The 24,380-nt window shown below is 36.4% G+C and overlaps 1 protein-coding gene and 1 long non-coding RNA gene across 7 annotated transcripts in view; one reads left to right on the plus strand and one right to left on the minus strand.

Annotated features, from left to right (window-relative positions):
• LOC110261993 overlaps positions 1 to 24,380 on the plus strand; it is a 115,699-nt gene that overhangs the window by 57,223 nt on the left and 34,096 nt on the right. The window lies entirely within an intron of this gene.
• CCSER1 (coiled-coil serine rich protein 1) overlaps positions 20,073 to 24,380 on the minus strand; it is a 1,224,168-nt gene continuing 1,219,860 nt past the window's right edge. For 2 of the 5 annotated variants that reach the window (XM_021100741.1, XM_021100737.1), the window contains one exon: positions 20,073 to 23,286. In XM_021100741.1, coding sequence (XP_020956400.1) covers positions 22,810 to 23,286 — 477 coding nt within the window. In that variant the 3' untranslated portion in view covers positions 20,073 to 22,809. The remainder of the gene's footprint in view (positions 23,287 to 24,380) is intronic. The other 3 variants (XM_021100740.1, XM_021100739.1, XM_021100742.1) reach the window with 2 other exon arrangements.

Below are 24,380 nucleotides of genomic sequence, written 5' to 3' on the forward strand. Positions count from 1 at the left end.
CAGCTCACGGCAACGCCGGATCGTTAACCCACTGAGCAAGGGCAGGGACCGAACCCGCAACCTCATGGTTCCTAGTCAGATTCGTTAACCACTGCGCCACGACGGGAACTCCTTTTTTTTTTTTTTTTTTTTTTTTTTTTTTCCCTTTTTCATTATATAAACTTTCTGTGTCTCTTTATCAATTTTAATTTAAAGTTTATTTTTAAATAGAAGTATAGCTAACCTTGCTTTTTTCAGTTACCGTTGGCTTGAAATGTCTTTTTCCATCTGTTTACTCTTAGTCTATGTGTGTTTTTATGTTAGTCTCTCATTGGCAGTATATCCTTGGATCTTGGCTTTTATATCCATTGTCATTCTATGTCTTGTAATGAATTTACATTTAAAGTAATTATTGATCATTTAAAGACGTGTTAACTGTTTTCTGGTTGTTGTATATCCATTGTTCTTTTTTCCTTGTTTTGTCTTTTTTGTGCTTTGAAATCTTGTGATATCAGCAAGCTTTTTCTTTATCATATTCTTTTGTGTAATTACTACAGCTCTATTTTCCACGAAACTTACATAAAATATCTTAAATATATAATATCCTATTTTAAACCAATAACAAGTTATCTTCAATAGAATTTCTAAGCTTTACACTTTTATTTCCCCTCCCATTCACATTTAAGGTTATTAATGTTAAAATTTACATAGTCTTTATATTATGTAACTAATAGATTATTGTAGTTACAGTTATTTCTATTACATTTTGTTAACTTTTACACTACTGTTCTATGTGAATTAGGCACTGCTACTACCCTATTACAGAATCCAATTTTGACTATATATTTACCATTACCAGTGAGTTTTACACTCCTTCCTTATGTTTTTATAGTGTTAATTTGCGTTCTTTTATTTTCACTCAAAGAACGCCTTTTAGGATTTCTTAGAAGGCAGAGCTCATGTAATAAATTGCCTCAGTTTTTGTCTTCTCAGGAAAGTCTTTATCCCTCCTTCATTTCTGAAGGACAACTTTGTTAGAAATAGTATTCTTTACTGATAGTTTCTTATTTTCTCAATATTTAGAGTGTCATTCTCTTCTCTAATGTATCTCTTAGAAATGCAAAGATAATCTTTTGGGGATTCACTTGTCTATAACTCTCTTTTCTCTTGCTGCTTTTAAAATCTTTTCTATGTTTTGACATTTGACAATTTAATTAAAATTGGTCTCTGTATAGCCCTATTCACATTAAATCTATTTGTGGTTCTTGGGGCCTATTGTATCTTGATGTCTATGCCTCATTCCAGGTTTGGGGATATTTCAGCAATTATTGCATTAAATAAACATTGTGTCCTTTGCTCTCCCTTCTGAAGTTTCCATAATGCAAATGTTGTTTCTTTTAACTGTGTCCTATAATTCCTGTAAGCTTTCTTCATGATTTGTTCATTCTTCTTTTTGTTCATCTGACTATTTAATTTCCACTGTCATACTTCCAGATCACTAATACTTTTGCCTGTATGATCCAGTCTGCTTTTGGAGCTTTGTATTGAATTTGTGAGTTATTTTATTTTCCAGATATAGAATTTGTTTGTATTTGTTGTGAAGGTTTCTGTTTCTTTGCTGAACTTCTTCTTTTATTCTTATCATTTCGCTAATTCTCTTTAGTTGTTTGTGTGTTCTTAGAGGTCACAAAACTTCTTTAAGAAGGTTATTCTGAATTGTTTTTAAAAATTATTTTTATTGAATAAATTTGACAAGTAATATTGTGTAAATTTAAAGTGTATTACATATTTCCATGATATTTTATATGTTGTGATATAGTTGTCCCTGTAGTTATATTTATCACATTATATGATAATACAATATTATTTTCTCTATATATCATATTCTGCAATAAATCTCTGAGGCTTAAAAACTACTCATCACAAGCTTGTACCTTTAACACTATTAATCTAACTGCTCCCCCCTGAAACCTCTGCTAAACACTATTTTACTTTGTTTTATTAAGCTTAGGGGTTTTTTTAGATGGCCACTTGTCAGTGATATCACACAGTACTTTTCTTTCTCTGTCTGGCTTATCTTGCTTAGCATACTGTACTCAGGTCCATTAATACTGCAAATGGAAGGATATCTTCTTTCTCTAGGCTGAATAACTTATTGTGTATACATACTGCATCATTTTAATCCCTTTAATTTATTGCTGGGCATTTGAGTTGTAGGGATTCAATATATTTTATAGATTGTATTCCATTTAAGTTATTGTAAAATATTGGCTGTACTGTGTAACACATACATGAATCTTATTTTATTCATAAGAGTTTGTAATCTTAAACCCTTACCCCTGCCTTGACCCTCGCTGTTCTCTCTTCCCACTGGTAATCGCTAGTTTGTTTTCTATATGTGTCAGTCTGTTTCTGTTTGTATTTGTCTTCCTCTGTCTGACCTTGTTCGCTAAGCATAATACCTCCAATGTCCATTATGTTGTTGCAAATGGTAAAATTTCATTCTTTCTTTGGTTAAGTAATATTCAATTTTATATATACATTTTTTCATGTGCCTATTGACTATGGGTGTGTTTTCTTTGGAAAAAAATGTCTATTAAAATCTCTTGTTCATATTTCAATAGCGTATTTTTTTACTCGAATTATAGTTGATTTATAATATTTCAGATTTTCTGATTTTTTTAATATGTGTTTATGCTACAGTATTTCTCTCAGAACTGCTTTTGCTGCATTTCACAATAGTTGATAGGCCATATATCTATTCATTTGTTTCAAGATACCTTTTTTTTCCTTTTTTTTATTTTAGGGCAGCACCTGTCTGTGGCATCATGTAGGTTCCTAGACTAGGAGTCAAATCAGTGGTAGCCTCTGGCCTATGCCTCAGTCACAGCCACAGCAACGCCAGACCTGATCCATGTCTGTGACCTATACCATAGCTCACTGCAATGCCAGATCCTCAACCCACTGAGTGAGGCCAGGAATAAAACCTGTGTCCTCATGGGTACTAGTTGGATTCATTTCTAGTGAGCCACGACAGGAACGCCCCACTTTTTTCTTATTTTATTATTTTTTATCATTTATATATATATATATATTTTTCTGCTGTACAGCATGGTGAACCAGTTACACTTACATGTATACATTCTTTTTTCTCACATTACATGTTCCGTCATAAGTGACTAGTCAGAGTTTCCAGTGCTACACAGCAGGATCCCATTGCTAATCCATCCCAAAGGCAACATTCTGCATCTATTTACCCCAAGCTCCCAGTGCCTCCCACTCCCTCCCCTTTCCCTGCAGCAACCACAAATCTATTCTCCAAGTACATGGATTTTCTTTATGTGGAAAGGTACCTTTGTGCCATATATTATATTCCAGATATAAGTGATTCATTTGGTATTTGTCTACTCTCCTTAAAAAAGACACATGTGCCTGCATGTTCATTGCAGCACTATTCACAATAGCCAAGACATGGAATCAACCCAAATATCCACTGATAGATGCTTGGATTAGGAAGACGTGGTATATATACACAATGGAATACTACTCAGCCATAAAAAATAACAAAATAATGCCATTTGCTACAACATGGATGGAACTAGACACTCTCATCCTGAATGAAGTAAGTCAGAAAGAGAAATACCTCTTTTTATTTACTTTTGATATCTTCTTTGACCCATTGGTTGTTCAGGAGTGTGTTATTCTGTTTCCATATATTTGTATATCTTCTCAATTTCTTTTTTGTTCTTGATTTCTAGTTGCACACTACTGTGGTCAGAGAAGAGAGTTGGTATGATTTGAATATCCTTAAATTTGATAATTTTCTTTGAGTGTCTTATTATATGGTTTATCCAGGAGAATGTCCTATGCGTACTTCAGAGGAATGTGTATTCTGCTGCTCTTGGATGAAATGTTCCTTTCATGTCTGTTAAGTCTGTTCTAACATGTGGTTCAATTCCAAAATTTCTTTGTTGATTTTCTGTCTGGATGTTCTATCCATTGCTGATAGTAGCTGTATTGAAGCCTCCTACTATTATTGTCCTATGGTCTATTTCTCTCTTAAGATCTGTTAGTATTCACTGTATATGTCTAGGCTTAGGTGTTGCAAATGCATTTATTTATGGATTGTTATGTCTTCTTGATGTATTGAAACCTTTATGATTATATAACCATCTTCATTTCTTGTCAGCCTTTTTGGCTTGAAATCTATTTTGTCTGATAAAAGTATGGCTATGTCTGTCTTCATTCTTTTGGCTTCTGTTTTCTGGAAATGTTACTTTCTATCCTTTTAATTTGGGCCTACGTGTATTTTTGGAGCTGGATCTTGTTTTTATTTTGATCCATGTAGCCACTCTGCTTTTTGATTGATGAGTTGTCTATTTACATATAGGAAGATTGCTCTGTAATGATTTTCTACTGCCATTTTATCTTTTGACTTCTGATTATTTTATCTCAGTATTATTTTTCCTTTTGTTTACATCTACCTTAGTAACTCGTTGGTTTTCCACGGTGATTTACTCGGGCTCCCTTTTTTTTGTGTGTCTCTGCTCTAGATTTTTTCTGTGTAGTTACAATGAGGTTTACATAGAACATCCCACAGATAACAATAGTACCTTTTCTTTTGTTGTTGTTGTTTTTTTGTTTGTTTTTGTTTTTTTTATTCTGAAATTTTTTTATTTTTTACAAAGTAAAATACATATATTTAAACACAATTACATTCACACAGATTATTATATCATGGATCTTAAGAAACAGATTAAGTGACTCCCTCTGGAGAAGTGGAATGGAAAATATGCTGAGACAAATAGGAAATTTATTCTGTTTTATTCCATTTCGTATGGCTTTCATCTTTATGATTTAGTATTATCTATTACATTTCAATTTTTCTTTAAAAATTAGCATTATATTAAAATTGTTATATTACACAACTAAAATTTATAAATTCTTATGTACCATTAAATATTTTATATAGCATAATAAAAAGAATAATTTAACTGGTAAGAATAACAAAAATAATACACCTTCTGAAAATAAGTAAAATATAAAATGCATAAATTGATTAAAAAAACAGTGTAACTATATAAATATGTCCTTACAATTTGTTACATATTACGGATTCTTCAATATAGGCATTACACCATTCTAGGTGATGTGATAAATAAGACATTATAGACCTTACATTGTACCATGGAGAGAAATGGTTATTAATAATACAATTGTAGAGCTGTATTATTTAATTGTACAGTTGCATTATTATAATTATCATAAATTCTTTGATGGAGAGGAAATCAGAATCAGATCTAAGACAACTTCAGCATTCCAAGAATGATGTCAAATGACCCCCTTCATGGTGGATTATGCACTTATTTACTATGAGATCTATTTCTTCTCCAGAGATTCCTTGTTTGTGTATCAATTGTAGATTTTTGGTTTGCAGTTATTCTGAAGTTTTGATGTAAGAGGCTATATGTATATGAGATTGTTTTAAATTGTTGTTCTCTTAATTGCAAGTTCATCTCCAGTGTCCTGCATTTGTATCCACCTCTTCACATGATTTCTGATTTTGGTGGCATAATTGTGCTGGATGATTTCGTATCTTTACTGTATAGATACCTTTACTAGTGAGCCTTGTCATTTGTGAAATTTTTGTTTCCTGTTGCTGTCTTGTCTTTTCTGCCTAGAAAAGATCCATTAGTATTTGTTCTAAGGCTGGTTCAGTTTTGCTGAATTCTCTCAACTTTGGCTCATCTGTGAAGGTTTTGATTTCTCCTTCAAATCTGAATGAGAGCCTTGCTGGGTAGAGTAATCTTGGTTGGAGGTTTTTTCCTTTCATCATGTTAAGTATATCATGCTACTCCCTTCTGACCTGCAGAGTTTCTGCTGAAAAATCTGCCAATAACTTTATTGGGGTTCCCTTGTATGTTACTTGTTTCTTTTCCCTAGCTGCTTTCAAGATTTTCTCTTTGTCTTTAATTTTGGTTAGTTTGATTAATATGTGTTTCAGTGTATTCCTCCTTGGGTTTATTTTATATGGTCCTCATTGTGCTTCCTGGATTTGAGTGAGTGGTTCCTTTCCCATGTTAGGGAAATTTTTGGCTATTATCTCTTGGAATATTTTTTCTGTCTCCTTCTCTCTCTCTTCTCCTTCTGGCACCCCTATAATATGGATGTTGCTGCATTTCATTGTCCCAGAGTTCTCTGAGACTCTCTTCATTTGTTTTCAATCTTTTTTCTCTTTTCTGTTTTGCATCTGTAATTTCCACTAATCTGTCCTCCACCTTGCTTATTCATTCTTCTGCCTCCTGTATTCTGCTGTTAGCTGCTTCTAGTGCATTTTTTATTTCTGTTATTGTATTTTGCATCTCTTCTTGTTTAAGTTTTATATCTTGTATCTCTTTGCTCAGTGTTTCCTGTAAGTTATCCATCTTTGCCTCTAGTTTATTTCCAATGTCTTGCATCATCTTCAGCATCAACAGTCTGAAGTCTTTTTCCTGGGGGCTGAGAATCTCCTCATTGCTTAACTGATTTTCTGGGGTTTTTCCTTTCTCCCTCATCTGAGTTATAGTTCTGTCTTCTCATTTTTATAGGTTTTTGGTGTGGTGACCTTTTTACAGATATTAGAGTTGTAGCCTCTCTTACCTCTGGTGTCTGCCCCCTTGTGGCTGAAGTCGGTATGGGGGCTTGCTGTAGGCTTCCTGATGGGACGGGTGGATGCCTGCCCACTGGTAGGAGGAGCCTATTCTAATCCCTCTGGTGGGTGGAGCTTAGTCTCTGGATGGGAATAGAGGCAGCTGTGTGCCTGAGGGGTCTTTAGGTAGCCTGTTTACTGGGGCTGTGATCCCACCTGGGTTGTTGTTTGCCCTGGGCCTTCTCAGCATCTGACTTTGGGTGGGGCCAGATTTTCCCAAAATGGCCACCTCTAGAGAAGGGCAGCTGCTGAATATTCCTGAGAGTTTTGCCTTCAATGTCCTTCCTTCACAACAAGCCACATTCACCCCTGTTTTCCCAGGATGTCCTTCAAGAACTGCAGTCAGGTTTGACCCAGATTCCTATGGAGACATTGCTTTGACCTGGGACCCAGTGCATGTGAAAGTCTGTGTGTGCCTTTTAAGACTGGGGTCTCTGTTTCCCCCTGTCCCAGGGAGCTCCTGCGCACAAGCCCCCCTGGCTTTCAATGCCAGATGCTCCAGGGCCTCTTTCTCTCAGTGCCAGCTCCCTGCACGTGAGGGTTTGATGTGGGGCTCAGAACTCTCACTCCTGTAGGTGAGTCTCTGTGAACCAGTTAGTTTTCTGTCTGTGGAGCTTCCCACCCTGGAGGTATGGGGTTGTTTATATCATGAAATAGCCCCTCCTACCTCTTGGTGTGTCCTCCTCTTTTTCTTCTGGAGTAGGATATCTTTTTTCAGGTTTCTGGTCCATTTGGGGTGGAGATTGCTCAGCCTTTAGTTGTGAATTTTGTTGTTTTTAGGAGAGAAGTTGAGCTCCAGTCCTTCTATTCCTTGCCATCTTAATCCTCTGTCCAGTACCTTTTCTTCTGATAGCAATTTATCTTCATCCACTTGTAAAGATGTAGTCTTTTTATTGTTCCTCTTTTATATTTTTGATGTCACCAATTGCCTCTTTTTATGCTGTGATTTTCGTGTTTTTGTGGAAGCTATCGTTATTTTAATTCTCTTTATCTTTTAAGTTATAACTGAGTGTTTAATAAATTATTCTAAAAAGTTTTCTAATTCAGTCAATTGCTTTTAAACTTGTCAGAATTTTGTGTACTTTTATATTTTTCTTTCAGCTCAAAGATCTGTCAACATTTCTTGTAAGGCTGGTATGGTGGTGGTGAACTTCCTCAGTTTTTCCTCTAAGGAAACTTTTATTTTTCCTTCATATTTGAAGGATAACTTTGCCAGATAGTGTATTCTTGTTTGGCAATTTTTATCTTTCAATACTTTGCATTCTATTCTTTTCTGGGATGTAGAGTTTTTGCCAAGAAATCTGCAGATAGCCTGATGGGAATCCTTTGTAGTTATTGTTTTTTATTTTCCCTCCCTGGCTTACTTTAAATTTATTTATTGTTGACTTTTGATAGTTTTAATATAAAGTGTCCTGGAGAAGGCCTTTTTACATTGATATAATAAGGTGTTTTATTAGCATCATGGACTTGTATATCCAGTTCCTTCCCCATATTTGGCAAGTTCTCAGCTAATATTTCTTTCTTTCTTTCTTTCTTTTTTTTTTTTTTTTTTTTTGGTCTTTTTGCCTTTACTAGGACCGCTCCTGTGGCATATGGAGGTTCCCAGGCTAGGGGTTGAATTGGAGCTGTAGTCACTGGCCTATGCCACAGCCACAGCAACGCAGGATCCGAGCCGCGTCTGCAACCTACACCACAGCTCATGGCAACGCCAGATCCTTAACCCACTGAGCAAGGCCAGGGATTGAACCCACAACCTCATGGTTCCTAGTCGGATTCGTTAACCACTGTACCAGGACGGGAACTCCCTCAACTATTATTTCTTTAAATCTCTCTGGTCCCTTCTTTCTTCCTTTTATTTCTGAGATAACTATTAATTTTATGTTGACTCTCCTATTGGCATCTTCTAGGTCTTGTAGAGTTTCTTCACTTTAAAAAAAACTTAGTTTTCACTCCTTTTCCCATGAAACATTTCTGTATTGCTATTCTTAAACTTGGTTAATCTCTCTTCCATCTGACCTCTATTTCCAATGTTCTCTAATGCATTCGTCACCTCATGTATGGAGTTCTTTAGCTCCAGAATTTCTGTTTGGTTCTTTTTTAGCTAAATCTCTTGCATAAAATTTTCCTTCTGTTCATCAAATTTTTACCTCATCATGGTATTGCCTTGTAGCTCACTGTTTTTCTTCATAACATCTATTTTGAATTCTTTATCAGTTAGTGTGCAATATTCCATGTTTTAAGGTTTAGTTACTAGAAAATTATTTTCTTTTTGTGATACTTACTATATGACTTTTCATAGTGTTTTATTTAAAGTGCCTCTGCCAGCACATTCAAAGTAATGAATATATTTCTGGTTTAGGTAAGGAATTGTTTACTTTGATTTTAGTAATTCAACAGGTTGGTAATTAGGAGTCCTCCTTTTGTTTTCCAGAATGTGGTTCTATAGTACAAGTCTTTGGTTTCTCTTACCAAAGCTGATTCACTGCTAAAATTGGAATTGCACATAAAGTAAAACGTGGAGAGAAAAAAGAAAAAGATGTTGGTGGAAGAATGGAGGAAATGTGTATGTAGCACTTCAGACTTCAGACTTTGGGTGTCCCCACATCTTGGTGGGTGGATCCCTGAGTACAGGTCCCAGATGCCTTCCTCTTGCCAGAATCCCAGGACAGACAGCAGGTGATGAGTTTCTTCAGCTTTTTTCTGTGTCCTTTTCCCCATACATTCCTTTCCCCAAGTCACTGTGGTCTCTCCTCAGAGAAAGCAATGGGTCCCTTCAACTGTAGCATGTGTTGTTGGATAGACCCCTATTCACCCCCGCATTTCTTCTTTAAGAAAGTTTTGCTAATGCACTGCCTCGTCTGCTGCCATTGCCTCTGCCACTCCTCTGGCTTCACAGCCTCCTCCAAAATCCAGCCCACCCACTTTGGGACACATAAATAGGTCTCTCAGGAGTTCTGGTGTGCTGCACACACCACTTTTTTGAGGGGTTATAGACATCTGGTTAGTTTTAAATTGAAGGGGAGAAAAAAGGGAAACAACTCATGCTGCCATGATGTTGATATTTATTCTCAATTCTTTGACACTTCATAGATTTCTATGTACAATCCGTTGTTATAGCTTTATTAGTTTCCTCTGGTGGTACCATATTATGTCTAAGTTTTTGTGATCTTTGATTCCTTGGGTTGGCATGTGTGCATTTGAGTAAGGATTCTCCTCTTCCACTTGTACATTCACTTAGACAGAGACAGCCCTTAACAGTCAGCTCAGTTTGGGTTTCTGGTTGTGTCTATTAGTAACAACTTTGGCAAGGTGGGGCCTGCTATTATGGTCTATTTTGGAACAAGTTTGGGTTCTGAGGTTGGCATTAGGGTGTGTGTGCTACTGTGTGAGAACAATTAGAGTGGACTGCTAGCTTAGTTCTCTTCCAAAATGATGTTGTAGGATAAACTTCAAGGTTGCATGGATTCTCTGGTCAGGTTTACTAGGTGGTTAGGACTGGGAACTATACTCAACAGTAGATGAGCCTTTGAATTAGCTTCTCTGCTCTTAAGGGGCAGTGGGATAGAGCCCTGAATCTGAACAGCTCATTGTTTTGGAACCTTGATCAGGCAAGGATGTGTACTAAATATCCTGGTTGGTGAGGCCACCAGTCTTGTTCTGCAGATAGAAAAAAAGAATGGACTGTGATTTTTGTTCAAATGCCACTGTTAACAGGGCTATTGGATAGGTTACACAGCTTTCCATGTACTCTAGTAAGTTTTCCTGGTCAGGAAGACAGAAGACTGTATTCAGCAATAAATGGGGCTATGAATTAGTTTTGTTTTGTTTTGTTTTTTGCCTGGGCACAGAAGCAGAGGCAGTCAAAAGCCACTAATGCTTTTTGTTATTGTCTTGACTCAAGCCAACCCATGCCCCAAGTTCCTTGACAAAATGGGGCCATTGGTTTGACCTGATGGTGATCAACTCTGCCTGCCCACCTCTCAGTTCCAGAGTTTCTGATTTATACAGCTTCCAGGTGTTCTCATCACCCCTTCCTGACATTTCTTTAGGGTGGGCCTCTGCCTCCTGCCTGGGTGGAAATGGGAAGGCCTACTTCAGGCAACTTCCAAAGTTTCCAAAATAAATTTTCTGGTTGGGAGGGATGGGGGCCAGGATCCACAGCAGGTGTATCTGAACAGGCTCTAGAGCTGGCAGAACTCCTCATTTGGGGAGCCAATTTAATCAGACCTTCATCCTGCCAAATTCTTGGGTCAGGCTGTGCCACTAACCTAGTTTGCAGAAAAGCAAAGCCACTGGTTGAGATTGGCACCTGGACTCTGCAGGTTGGAATCCAGTCTGCAAGATCTGAGTGCTGGTTGTTAGAAGCCCCTCCTTCCTTCTCCATCTCAATCAGATTCCCAGTGATTGAGCCCTGCATATTCTCCTGCAATACACATGGGACACAGCCAGAATAGGGGCTCCCACAAAGTGACCGACAATTCTGAGGGGCTGGATGTCATCCCTGGGCTCTTTTCCTCCTGGAGGAACCATAGGCTCAGGTAAGACCTCTCAGCATGGTACTGTGCAGGCCATGTGGTCACCATATAGCTATTCTTACCCTTTAATGTAGTTGATCTTGGTCTCTGTGGCGCAGGGGGTGCCTCAGCCTCACTCCCAAGCTCTAGTATTCTCTCAGTGGTTCTGTCCATGAATGGTTGTTGGTTGTTGTCCTTTTGAGAGGGAGCAAAGTCAGAAATGGCCTATGTCACTACCTTTTTTTGGTTTTTTTTTAGGGCCACACCCACAGCACATGGAGGTTCCCAGGCTGGGGGCCTAATCAGAGCTACAGCTGCCAGCCTATGCCACAGCAACAAGTGATCCGAGCTGTGTCTGTGACCTACACCACAGCTCATGGCAATACCAGATCCTTAACCCACTGAGCAAGGCCAGGGATTGAACCTGCAACCTCGTGGTTCCTAGATGGATTTGTTTCTGCTGCACCACGACAGGAAATTCTACATCACCGTCTTGATGATGCCACTGCAATGATGGTGTCACCTCAATGTTTTTGATATTTTAGGATTTCCCTTTGAATCTTTTTTTGGAGTTTCTGTATCTCTGCTTAAATTATCCATCTGATATTTATTTAATTTTTATGGCTGCATGGTGGCATACGGAAGTTTCCCGGCTGGGGACTGTGGCAACATCGGATCCTTTAAGCCACTGTACTGGGCAGGGGATCAAACCCTCACCTGCACAGAAACCCAAATTGCTCCAGTCGGATTCTTAACCCACTGTGCCATGATGGGAATTCTGATCCATTTTTGAAGTCGTCTACTTACACTGTTAGAGCCCTTAAGATATTATTTGCAGTTCCTTTAAATTGCCCTTGTGATAATTCTTAAGCCTATGTTACATCTGATTCTCTTTCTGATACTGCTGTCTTTTCAAAAAAAAGATTCTTTTCCCTCACCTTTTAGCATGCCTTGCAATTTTTTTTTTTTTTTGAAAGCCAGACATATAAATTTTAACTCTAAATATGATGGCGTGAGGAAAGCAGGGGGGACTTTGGGAGATGATTGTTCCGAGGGTGAAGCCAACATGAATGGGACCGGTACAATTATTAAAGAGACCCCTGACAGATTTGTTACTTTTTTCACCATATGAAGATGTGAGGAGTCAGCCATAGCCCAACAGAAAGAGTGTTCTCACCAGAATCTGACGATGCTGGGATCATGACCTCAGACTCACAGCCTCTAGAACTGTGAGAAGATAAATTTATGTTGTCAGTAAAACACCTAGATTATGGTGTTTTGTTATAGAAGCCCAAGCTGATTAAGACATCAAACATGGTGTATTGGGTAATAAGAATTGAGATAAATAGTATGGGGTTTTATGTTAATCTGGCTACGACTGGCCTGTATTTATTATTTTCTGTAGGTGTATGTGCCAGAGGCTTCGAATTCCTCTAGTGTCCTTGTTTTTGTCTCATTTGTTGTCTTTGGTTTCTGTAAGTACTTCCCTTCAGAGAGTCTATACCTTGTAGCAATTTCAGCTGCAGTGCACAGTTATATTGGAGCCTAATTGGCACATTTGTGGGAGAGGGAAAGGCTTCCATAATGAAATATGATGAAATCTCGTCCTTTGTCCCTGAGCTGTGACCTTGACAAGAATTTCTTAACTTTTCCCCCACCCCTTAATTAAGACAGAAAAGCTAAAGGGGACTGGAGTCGGAGAAATACCCTTCCCCCAGATGGTACAAGTTTCCAGTAAAGTCTTTTTCCCAGAGAACAGACTTTGTTAGGGAGAATGATCTAGCCATGTTTTGTAATGAACTCATTTTCATAAGTAAAATGGGTCTATATTGTTCTTAATTTGGAAACAGGTTAATAATAATCTTATAAATGGTAGTTGGTAGCTTTGGATTTTTTTTTAATTTCTGGAATAATTATATGATTGGGGAAATAACTATTTCTTGCAATATTGGAAGTAATTTGTATCCTCGAAATACTAAGCCATGAGGTTTAAGTATAAGTCTAGTGGCTGCAGTCCTAACCCCTTCCTCTTAGTACTCCTGTGAGCCACATCTTAAGCAACTATCTTGGGAATAACTTCCAGGCATTGATTTGTGAATACCATGAAAAACTTGCATTTATCCATAGTGATAATATTCCAGATACAAAGAAATCAAGTGCCTTGTAAGTCTGTTTTGTGTGACTTGCTGAAGTCATGTGCTTTTCTAATTGCCCAAGAATACACATAGATTCTGTAGGAAAACTATAGTAGGCTAAATGAATTGGAAAGATTTTAAATGATATATGTGAGCTTTTGTGGTATATTTTCATATATATTCTAATTTAGTCTTTAAACTTTTGTTAGGAATTATTAGCTACATTTTCACATATGAGGAAATTTTAGATGTGCAGAATTTGATAACTTTGCCAAGTCTACATAAACAGGAAGCTGTGCAGTCAAGGCTCAGAGTTAATTCTCTCTCCTTTTCAAGACTGTATTCAATGGCCATTTTTTGCTGTACTTCACAGGTAAGCTGTCACTAGCTTAACTTAAAATGGTTCTATTTTTCTATCTCAACTTTTGTTTCAAATATAAGGTGACTGCCTAGATTATTTAGAAAGCATTCTTAATAATTCTTAATAAATAATTTTGCTGTTTTCTGCATTTATATAGAACTGCACTGTCTGATAGAGCAGTCTCTTCCTGGCCAGGGGACTTGGGAACTTTCAGCGGAAAATTGAGAATCTATTATTGCTAATCTAGGCTTTAAAGCTTTCATGCACTTGTAGAAAGAAAACTTAATGGGAGGTAATTTATAAGGCTGCTATCTCATTAAGGAATTATTGGAGAGAGAGAATTGGAACACCCTGACTCTTTACTAGAGATAGATCAATAGATAGATAGATAGACAGATAGATACATACATACATACATACATACCACACATATATATAACAAAATAGCAAAGACTTTTGGTCATTTGTATTTTTTCCTGTCCTCTATATGATATACTTCTCAAATGTTAAGCAGTGATATTTTTTGCCATCTCTCTGTCATTTATGCAGTGTTATTACCAATACTTGTAAGAGGTAGGAGTTTCTGTTCACTGTAATTTACTATCATCAAATATCTTGGGCAAGTGTTTTGTCACCTACTGCAGCTGATCAGTTTAAGGAATATAAATATTTGAACCTATATTACTAATAAGGTGCATAATCCCTTTCTAAGTATTTATACAGTCTTTTTTGAAAGATGAATATAATCTTTGCCATGAAACCAAATTGCTTATTTCCAACGACTCCAATTTTATGTTTAATAAACATAAAAAAATTGGAAGAATGTATAAACACTATATACATCAATAGTTCATTTTAAAATATTTAAATGATTGATTTACAATTGAAATTTTTTTTTTTCTTTTTGTCTTTTGCCATTTGTTGGGCCACTCCTGCGGCATATGGAGGTTCCCAGGCTAGGGGTCGAACCGGAGCTGTTGACACCAGCCTACGCCAGAGCCACAGCAACGCAGGATCCGAGCCACGTCTGCGACCTACACCACAGCTCACGGCAACGCCAGAACCTTGACCCACTGAGCAAGGGCAGGGATCGAACCCGCAACCTCATGGTTCCTAGTCGGATTCGTTAACCACTGCGCCACGACGGGAACTCCAGTACAATTGAAATTTTAAGAATACTGTATAATTAATCCAGAAGAAAGTGCTGATTAATTACAATCATGATCCAAGGGCTTATAAATGATTGCCCACAGAATGTAGAAGTGAAGGGGTTATACATTCTCTCTCATAAAGTCTTCAAAATAACCCCTAAATTTAATACCTCTAGTAATTTAATTTAAAAAATCAATATAGTGCTTCTTGACATTCTCTATAGAAAACAGAGTTCAGAATCAAAGAGAAACTCTTTCTGTGGTCAGGAAAATGGATTGAATCTTAAAACATAAGGTCATATTATATATAAATTATAAAATATCAGTTATATCGGTTCATTTCAGCTTTTTGAAATCAGTTATATAAGTCATACAACAGAAGAGCACAGTTTACTCTGAAGTAGTGAGGTTATAGAGAATATCTGATGAAATTAAACATATATAATGTTAAGTTATGCTTTTAGGGCATTGCAGCTGTATTTTAAGTATATTTTCTTCCCTATTGGCTCTTACTGATGCCAAATGGATGTATTCTTATGCACTATTTCAGATGCTTGAGCAGCTATTCTGAATCATCTATCTTCCAGCCATTTCAGAACACTGTGTGTGTGAGAGAGAGAGTTTCGAAGAATTTTGTATTATTTTTTTTAGGGCTGCACCCGCCACAGATGGAAGTTACCAGGCTAGGGGGAGAGTCAGAGCTGTAGCTGCTGGCCTACACCACAGCCACAGCAACTTAGGATCTGAGCCATATCTGTGATCCACACCACAGCTGATGGCAACGCCAGATCCTTAACCCACTGAGCGAGGCCAGGGATTGAACTTGCATCCTCAGGTTGGTTTTGGCTGATCCATGACAGGAATTTCTTTTTTGTTGTTGTATTTCTTACGCTATTACAAAACATATAGAATGAAGAAATAAAGTTTCATACATTATAAAGCAAAAACATTCTAAGATCTTGAATTCTACCCAGTTTTAGAAGATATAGAATCCAGAATGAAAAGATTCCACACATGTATTGAAATGAAATGATAACATCATATTCCCCTAATGGTCCCTAGGATATTATATTTTATTACTGTATATCAGAGATGAAGAAGAAAGCATGGTAGCAATGGATATGGAAATAGAAGTCAGTTGGCTGATGGAGTAAATGTCTGATTTGTCTCTTCCTAATCATTACGACTTCAAGAACCTAGAAAAAATGCCATTTCTTTATGCCCAGTGTGAATACATATGTAAACCAATCTATCACCATGTCAAGTTCAGAACAAATTAATGTCATAATAAAAGCAGCCAGTATCATACAAATACTTGTACTTTTAAAATTTATTTTACAGAGGAATTCTGCATATTGTTTCTAATTGTCATGTGATTAAGTGTATCAATCTTTCTCAGAATATTATTAAATGATGAAATTTCCATTTAAAAAAGCACTGTTCTGGAGTTCCTGATAAGGCTCAGCAAAAAAGAATCTGACCAGTATCCATGAGGATATGGGTTTGAACCCTGGCCTCGCTCTAGTGGGCTAAGGATAAGGTGTTGCTGTGAGCTGTGGTGTAGGTTGCAGATGTGGCTCAGATCCTGTGTCGCTGTGGCTGTGGTGAAGGCTGGCAGGTATGGCTTCAATTGGACCCCTAGCCTGGGAACTTCCATGTGCCGCAGGTGAGGCCCTAAAAAGAAAACAAATGAACAAACAAAAAACAAAATAACACTGTTATTTTGGGAAATTAAGATCCATGGAATAAATTATAGTGTGGCATTCAATATTACTAAAAATTGCAATGTCCAGAGTAATTTGTTGAGCATCGTTCTCACTAAATTCTCAGTTTTAGAGAATAGAAAATATTATTACAAATGTTAATAATCACAGACCCAAATATATTAGAATACATCAAATAGTCCTTTTTCACCTAAAAATAAAATCTAGCTAATAGTCCAATTCTCTTACATTTCTAAAACAAAGATTTTGGAAGAGATAATTCATGTTAGGATTATATTTTAATTAAGACATTATTTAGGTATAAATGATTAACTGCAAAACACATTTCATTTTAAAACACAGGGCAAATAAATATGTATTTCCCTTTCAATTTTAATTCCTTCTGAATATTTAAAAAACTTCAAATCAGCTGTAGACTTTGTCCTTAGATAGTAATAGCTAAACTAATTTTACAATTATATATTGGGAAAAATGTAGGAGTTCCCGTTGTGGCTCAATAAGTTAAGGACCCAGCATTGTCTCTGTGAGGATGTGGGTTCAATCTCTGGCCTTGCTCAGTGAGTTAAGCAACCGGTGTCGCCATAAACTGTGGTGTAGGTCACAGATGCGCCTCAGATCCGCTGTGGCTGTGGCTGTGGTGTAGGCTGCAGCTGTTACTCCAATTGGATATCTGGCCAAGGAACTTTCATATGCTGCAAATGTGGCTGTAAAAAGAAAAAAAAAGTATATAAGGCAAAACACAATGAAATCAAATTCTATGATGTTTGTAGCAATATCCTTAGAAAATAAAGGAAATAATAAGATAATCTGATAACTAGGTTATTTTTCATTTACTGTATGTTTTACTTGTTAGACACTATATTGGCCTTCTGCTTTCAAAAATACAACATTAAATCATTTCTCAGTATTTTTCCCAGTAGCCTTCAAATAAAGAAAATTAAGATGCCAGATTTTCTAGAAGATAAACTTGAAATACAGTAAGTGCTTTCCTCTCAGGATTTATGGATCTCAACATCAATAATTGTTCTAAAAAAGCTTGGGAATGAGTAGTATTCTTGTTTGCTAAAATAGAACATTGCTCAGATTTTCTTTCCTAGCAATATCGGTGGGATTTTAAGGGTATAGGAAATTGAGGCACCACATGTTTTCTTGAATCACTCTGCCTCCTTGAGAGGAAGCCTAACTCAGGAGATAACCATAGTATACATGGAAAATATCAAAGGTTAATCCAGTTAAACATACGTGCTTTGTGGCCATGGCAAATTACTGAACCATTCTGATCTATGTATGAAATGAATAAAACAATAGCAAACTTACTAGGATGTTATAAGCTGAAAATGAATGCTATGGACTGGATGTTTGTGCTCCTCAAACTTATATGATGAAACCCTAACCCCACTGTGATGGGACTTAAGGTGGGGACTTTGGAAAGTGATTAGGTTTAGATGAGGTCTTGAGCGTGGGGCACCACGATGGAATTAGTGACCTTATAGAAAGAGGAATAAACCACAGCTCGTTTACTCTCTGCCTTATGAGAAACAGTGAGAAGAATATAGGTGTCTGTAACTAGCAACTGAATCAGCTGGCACTTTTATCTTGGACTTCCAGCTTCCAGAGCTGTGAGAAATAAATGTCTATTGTTTCAGTCACCCAGTCTGTGCTATTTTGTAATAGCAACCTGAGCTTACCAAAGCAACGAGGTATTTTTTGGGAAGGATAATAAGATGTAGAGTCTCCGTTTCTTGAATTTTATGTTCAAGAGGAAAAAGTATGTGTGTTAGATTAAACTGGTAAAGTCAAGGGGGTTATACTTGAAAGTTCTCTAGAAGGAACCTTGATAGCCCACATTCTACATTACCTACTCAGGTAGAAGAAACCCACTCTGTATTAATTAAGAATTTCGTTGTGTCTTAATTTCCACAGGGAAGTCTCCTGGTCTGAAATAGGGTGATCTGCTTTCATTCTTTTCTGTAGTAACTAACACACCTGGAAAACAGTATCTTTGACTTGGGTTTATGGGCTACACTACTTGGAACCACATCTAGGTTCTGAGTAAGATGAAATTTATTGTAAATACATAGTTGTGGACATGTTTGTGGTTCTAACTATAGGCAAATGAAGTTGGCATAGACAGATTTGAAAAATAAAAATTTGGCAACGATAATGTATATTGTTACAGAGTTGGGCTGCTTTGTTTAGTTGGTTGATAGTTGGCTGTTTGCTTTTATACTATGGTGCAATTCAGCTTTTTGTAAGAACTCACACCAGTTTATATTTTCTATCATCCTTGCCATGTGAATAGATATAGCCTTGAGTTGGCATGATAAAATTAGCACATGGGAAAAGAACAAGGAAAAAAAAGTTTAAATTCCAGGAGGAATAAATTGTCAAAGAATATTATGTGTGATTTAACTATTTCTTTGGGGAAAAAAATTAGAAGACCTGATAATAGAGCCTAAGTAGAGTCCAGTCCCAGAGTGCAATCAAAATGCTAGAATGAATGAATTGGTGTTGCACGTAAACACATAGATCACCAGTCAAAAGCCTCCTGGCCATGGGGAATGTAATTCAGAGATAAGAGCTGCAACCACAGGCGGCACCTTTATAGTCATCCCCTTTCTTTTTCCATGTTGGTCTGCATGTTGTTTCATGGTGCTGTAAGTGTTATTTTGAAGTGCTTCCTACTTCTATAGATACTTGGAATCTAAATTTCTGAAAGTGGAAAAGTGGAACAAAATTGAGATTATAATTTTAAGACCATACCTGGTATTCCCAATTTACCCACTATAATGGGTTACTAATTCTTAATAATGAATGATAGATAATGGGTGATAATGAATGTAGATAATTGCCAAGAAACAGTATTCATCATTCAATAAGCTGCTCCTATTGGTGCATCAGCAACTAAGTGACTAATAAAAGTCCTGGGAAGACTAGTAAAATACGATCATTGATCTTGGCGATGTGGTCCTTAAAGACATGATAATAAACCCTCAGCTCTTTTTAGGGGAAGTTATTATCTCTACTGAACAGACACAAAGTAAAGAAAACAAAGCAAAATATGAAATTTCCTTTGAATTCTAATGAATTACTTTGAATTCAATAACACTCAGAAAATAATGACCACAGGCTAGCATTAAATCTTGCAAAATCCAAGGTGTAAAACACAGGTCATAAACTCAGCTGAATTATGAAAATCTTTGCAAATATTTTAAGTTTGGTAAGCATGGGCATGTCTACAGATGTTTAATGGTGCCTAGAGGCTGGCTATTTTATTTATATCTCGATCAATAAATAACAAAGACAACTTGAATGATGTGTGGTCCTAGGTCCTAACCCTGAGAATACAGATACTGGGAGATTCACACCTTTAGTGTTGCAGCTATAGTTTCTTGGTGTCATTTGCACAAAAGTCCTCCAAAGAAGCAGAAATAGTTTAAGAGAGAATTTTGCTGTGACTCTGTGAGCATAGAAAATTATTGAGGAAAATAATCTGAGTTCACAGAAATACAGTTGCATGTTCCAATAGTTACGAAAATGAGAACAGTTTATTTCAGGTGGAAACAGCTTTTCCTCAAGGAATATCTCTTCTTAAGTGTCCTTTAGAACACATTCTAAATCCAGAAGAGAATATATTGCAGCAGAAATTTTACAGGCTTACTTAGGCATAGCTACACATACACATGCACAGAACAAACAGGAAGGGAAAGAAAAGACAACTGCTTCCATCAGAAAAACAAGCACTTTTTCCCCCTGGTGTCATGTCTTTGGATATGTACCGCCTTGGAGAAATGTATAAATCATTTTTATACATGGAACTGTCTTAGAAAACTAGAGATTTTAGTACAAAGAAATCAGTTTGCTGAAAGAGTGCCCACATGAGTACTCTATATACACAAGAGGAACTTACAAAGGACCCCTGTTTTACAGTTACTGGTGTATATTAGTATAGTGGGCTTCCACCTTCTCCAGGCCTGAGTTACACTTAGTATTACAAATAATATTATAACAATGCTGAAAATACTGATACAAAACAGCTTTAAGATGATATTTCCAAAAAATATCCCTCCTTTTAAAATTGAACTGTTGAATCCAGGTTTTCTTTTTGAATGTTTCCACTTAAAAAAGATTTTTCAAGAAAATACTAGCGTTTAAAACATCTCTTAAAATGTCTATTAAATGACAGATTTTCTTAAATAGATTTTTTTTTTACAAAGTATAATTCAAAAGTCTATCTTCCAGGAAAACAAAACTATAAACTTCAAAAGTCCAAATCAAAAACATTATTTGTGATACATAGTTCTTCCATATCCTGGGAAAAAATCCTTGATTATTTTACTGTGCTAATTTATTTACAGACTTCCAATACTCTAGCAACCACACACCAACGTTTAGGACAAATGAAGCTGATTTCCACAATTAATAATCATAATTTTCCTATCATTTCTTAAATATTGTCCAGCCCAAAATGCCTATCTGAATGAATATTATAACTTCTAAAGTATAGTGGGAATTTTAGATAGCATTCTCATTAAGCCAAGCAAATTGCAGTGTGCATTATTCTCTTGGCAGAATTACAAGCACACAAAGAACAAAAACATTTGGCAAACATTTGTCTTGATGCACATGTGTTTTCCTTTGGAAAACCAAAATTACAACTACGACATATCCACTCAATTCTTTACTCTTGTGGATTCTAATCCAAGTTTGAAAAGTGGTCAAAGTTTGATAGTTGAAGCTAGTGGAGGGACATCTAATGGCTTGTCCCCCAAGCATAAAGCTCAAATGCACTTTTGCATTAGGAGATGCATTTCACATATAACTTTAAGCAGGTTAGTCAGATGCCATGCTAAAACTGCTATCTCAATTTCCCTTTATTCATTTGATGGATTCTGTCCATTAGAGAGTGCAAGGGAAACATATCATGCAGTAAGTATGACAATTTCAATTTGCATGGACTATGCCTAATATGGATTCAATTACTAGCTTTTATCTTTGTATAAGAAAGATACTGCAGCCGTGATTCCTACTGGTCATTTTTAAATTATTTACGTATTTATTTCTATGGCTGCATATAGGTCTATTATTCATTAAACATAAAGGATTTAGTTTATTTCATGTGCAAAGTGTAAAACATATTAGGCCTTATTTGTTAAAGAGAAATATTTGCCATCAAACTAGTTAAGTACTCCTGTTAGAGATTTATTTCTAATATCAAATTGCCAAGGTTTACATATATTTTACTTCTAAATCTATATGACTGGATAGTCAAAATAGTGTAAATTGGGCTACTAAGAAACTGAATTTCTGTTCCCCAATTTATCATGTAGAATCATTGATATGGGTTAATGCATATAAAGCAAATTTGGGCACACATAAAAACATAAGTAAAAAAATTAAAAATAGAAGGAAAGTGAAGTAAAATAATTTTCTTAGAATGTTACATTCCTCAAATTTTTTTAAAAAATGATATGACCATAATAGTGATTCAGAGTGTAACATGTCATGCTTTATGTATCATTTGACAAAATCCAGCCAATGCTACCACCTCCTTGTGTTAGGTCATAGTACTTCAACATAAATAGCAAACCTAAAAGCAAAATTTTCAAAGATCAGAGCTGTCATTCTCTATTTGGCTAGCAATTACTAAGTCTGAAATCCTTTGCGAACTAGTGTGAATTAAACATTTAAAGGATAAAAGAGCATTTCCCCCTTAGTCTTATGGCAAGATAAGCTTGAATGTATGTAATAGAGAGACAAACACATCTCTAGGTTACATGCAAGCAAGCTTCATTCTTCAAGTAAATACACCACCAAATATAAGACTTTAAAACCCCTCTTCCATCTCCTTCTATTAACTATGCAGTTTAAAATTCTTTACAATTCCTTTATCTAGTTATTCCTCACATCTATTTTTCACAGTAACACCATTCAGTGAACAGAGTGCTATTGGATATGACCTTCTGAAACTTCAATGCCTATCAGTGGCTGTAAAGATAAAAGATAAATAAATTATGGACTGTATAAACCAGCAAGATGGTCTTGTTTATTATACATTTATATAATAAAGTTCCCAAGGCTATCAAACCTAATTCAATTAACATGCTTGAACCCTCATTCTTTAAAAAAAAAAAGTGTAAAATCTTTATAACTAAAAATAAAAAGTAATAAGAAGTCATGACAATTTAAATATGATCTATGCCCGAGAAACGCTAACCGTCTTGTCCTACCCAGAGACAGGAATAAAGGTGATTTAATTACCCATCCTGCTGGCCTAGAGTCTGCAGCTCAGCTGTGTGTAGACTGTGATGAAGGAACACATTCTTCCTGCTGTACATGTGTAAAGAGATGGGCCCTCTCGGTGGCTGTCCAAACCTGCCTGTAAAAGTGGAATGCTGACGGGCCACAGCAGCTTGGTCCTTTGGTTTCTCTGAGAATGTGGAGAGCCCTTCTGTCTTCGCGGTTGGTTTCAGAGTGTTCTGCCCTACGGTGGCACGTGAGTTCTGGGTGACCTCTGTTTCGTAAGTTCCTCTTGAGTGTTTGATAACTTCCACTAGGTCCTTGTCCTTCAAAAAATTACTTAAACATAGACTTGAGACTTGACAGGTCTTGCTTTTGTAGGGGCTTGTCTGGTCTGCTGCTGCGTATCTAAAACGGTCCTCTGTGGGAGTATGCGCTGGTTTTCTGTCCCTTGTGCTGAGACTTTGGCTCACAATTCGATTTCGATATGTAGCCTATGGTAAAGACATAGAAAGGAAAAGATGCCTTTGAAATATATTCATAGCACACACAGAATACAGAGTGGTGTTTTTGCGTTTGTATCCAAAACCCTAAGATTTCAACAGGTTAAAAAAAAATGAATGAAATTCTCCATGAGATTAAATTTCCCAGGGCAATACTACTATAAATAGTGGTTAAGCGAATAATTTATTCTAAAAGGCATTTATTAAAATACTTTTTTAAAGAGCAGTTGTAAGTTGGCAGCAAAATTGAGAGGAGGGTACAGACGTTTCTCATATCCCTCTGCACCCATACATTCATAATCTCCCTCATTAGCAACATTACTCAACAGAATGATGGTTCTTCTTGCCAAGAGGGAACCTACACTGACACATTCTAATCACCCAAGTCCACGGCTTATCTTAGGGTTCAGTCTTGGAGTTCTACATTCTGTGGTTTGAACAAATTTATAATGACATTTACCCACTGTCATAGTATCATACAGACTCTTCTCACTGCCCTAAAAATCCCCTGTGCTCTGCCTACTCATCTCTCCCCTCCCTCCACCACCTGCAAATGCTGTCTCCATAGTTTTGCCTTTTCAGAATGTCATATGGTTGGATTCGTACAGTATGTGGTCTTTTCAGACTGACCTCTTTTACTTCAGTTAAGGTTTCTTGATGTGTTTTGATGGCTAGATAGTTCATTTCTTTTCAGAGTTGAACTAAAAGGCATTTTGAAATTTGTTTATCTAATTTCCTAAATTTTCTACAGTTTTTCAGAGAATACAAGTTATCTTAATAAGTAATAAAAATAGCCATATATTAAGCTGTAAACTTTTTGGTGGTTTTAATATGCTCTATTTACTTGTGCATATGCTCAAGAGAATTTTGGAATCCAGTATTGTGATTTGTATCAGCAAAGTGATAACCTAGAAATTTAAAGAACTTAAAAAAAAAAAACACTCCAGATGACAGAGAACAATAGCGCACACAGAAGAAATTTCAGCACATTTCATTTACTGCATTTTGGATGCACCTTATTAGTCCAAATCAGGTCAATGAATATATGCACATCTTTTTTCAGAAGATGTTTATCCTCTAATGGT

This window comes from Sus scrofa, chromosome 8 (assembly GCF_000003025.6).
Source record: "Sus scrofa isolate TJ Tabasco breed Duroc chromosome 8, Sscrofa11.1, whole genome shotgun sequence".
NCBI lineage: Eukaryota > Metazoa > Chordata > Mammalia > Artiodactyla > Suidae > Sus > Sus scrofa.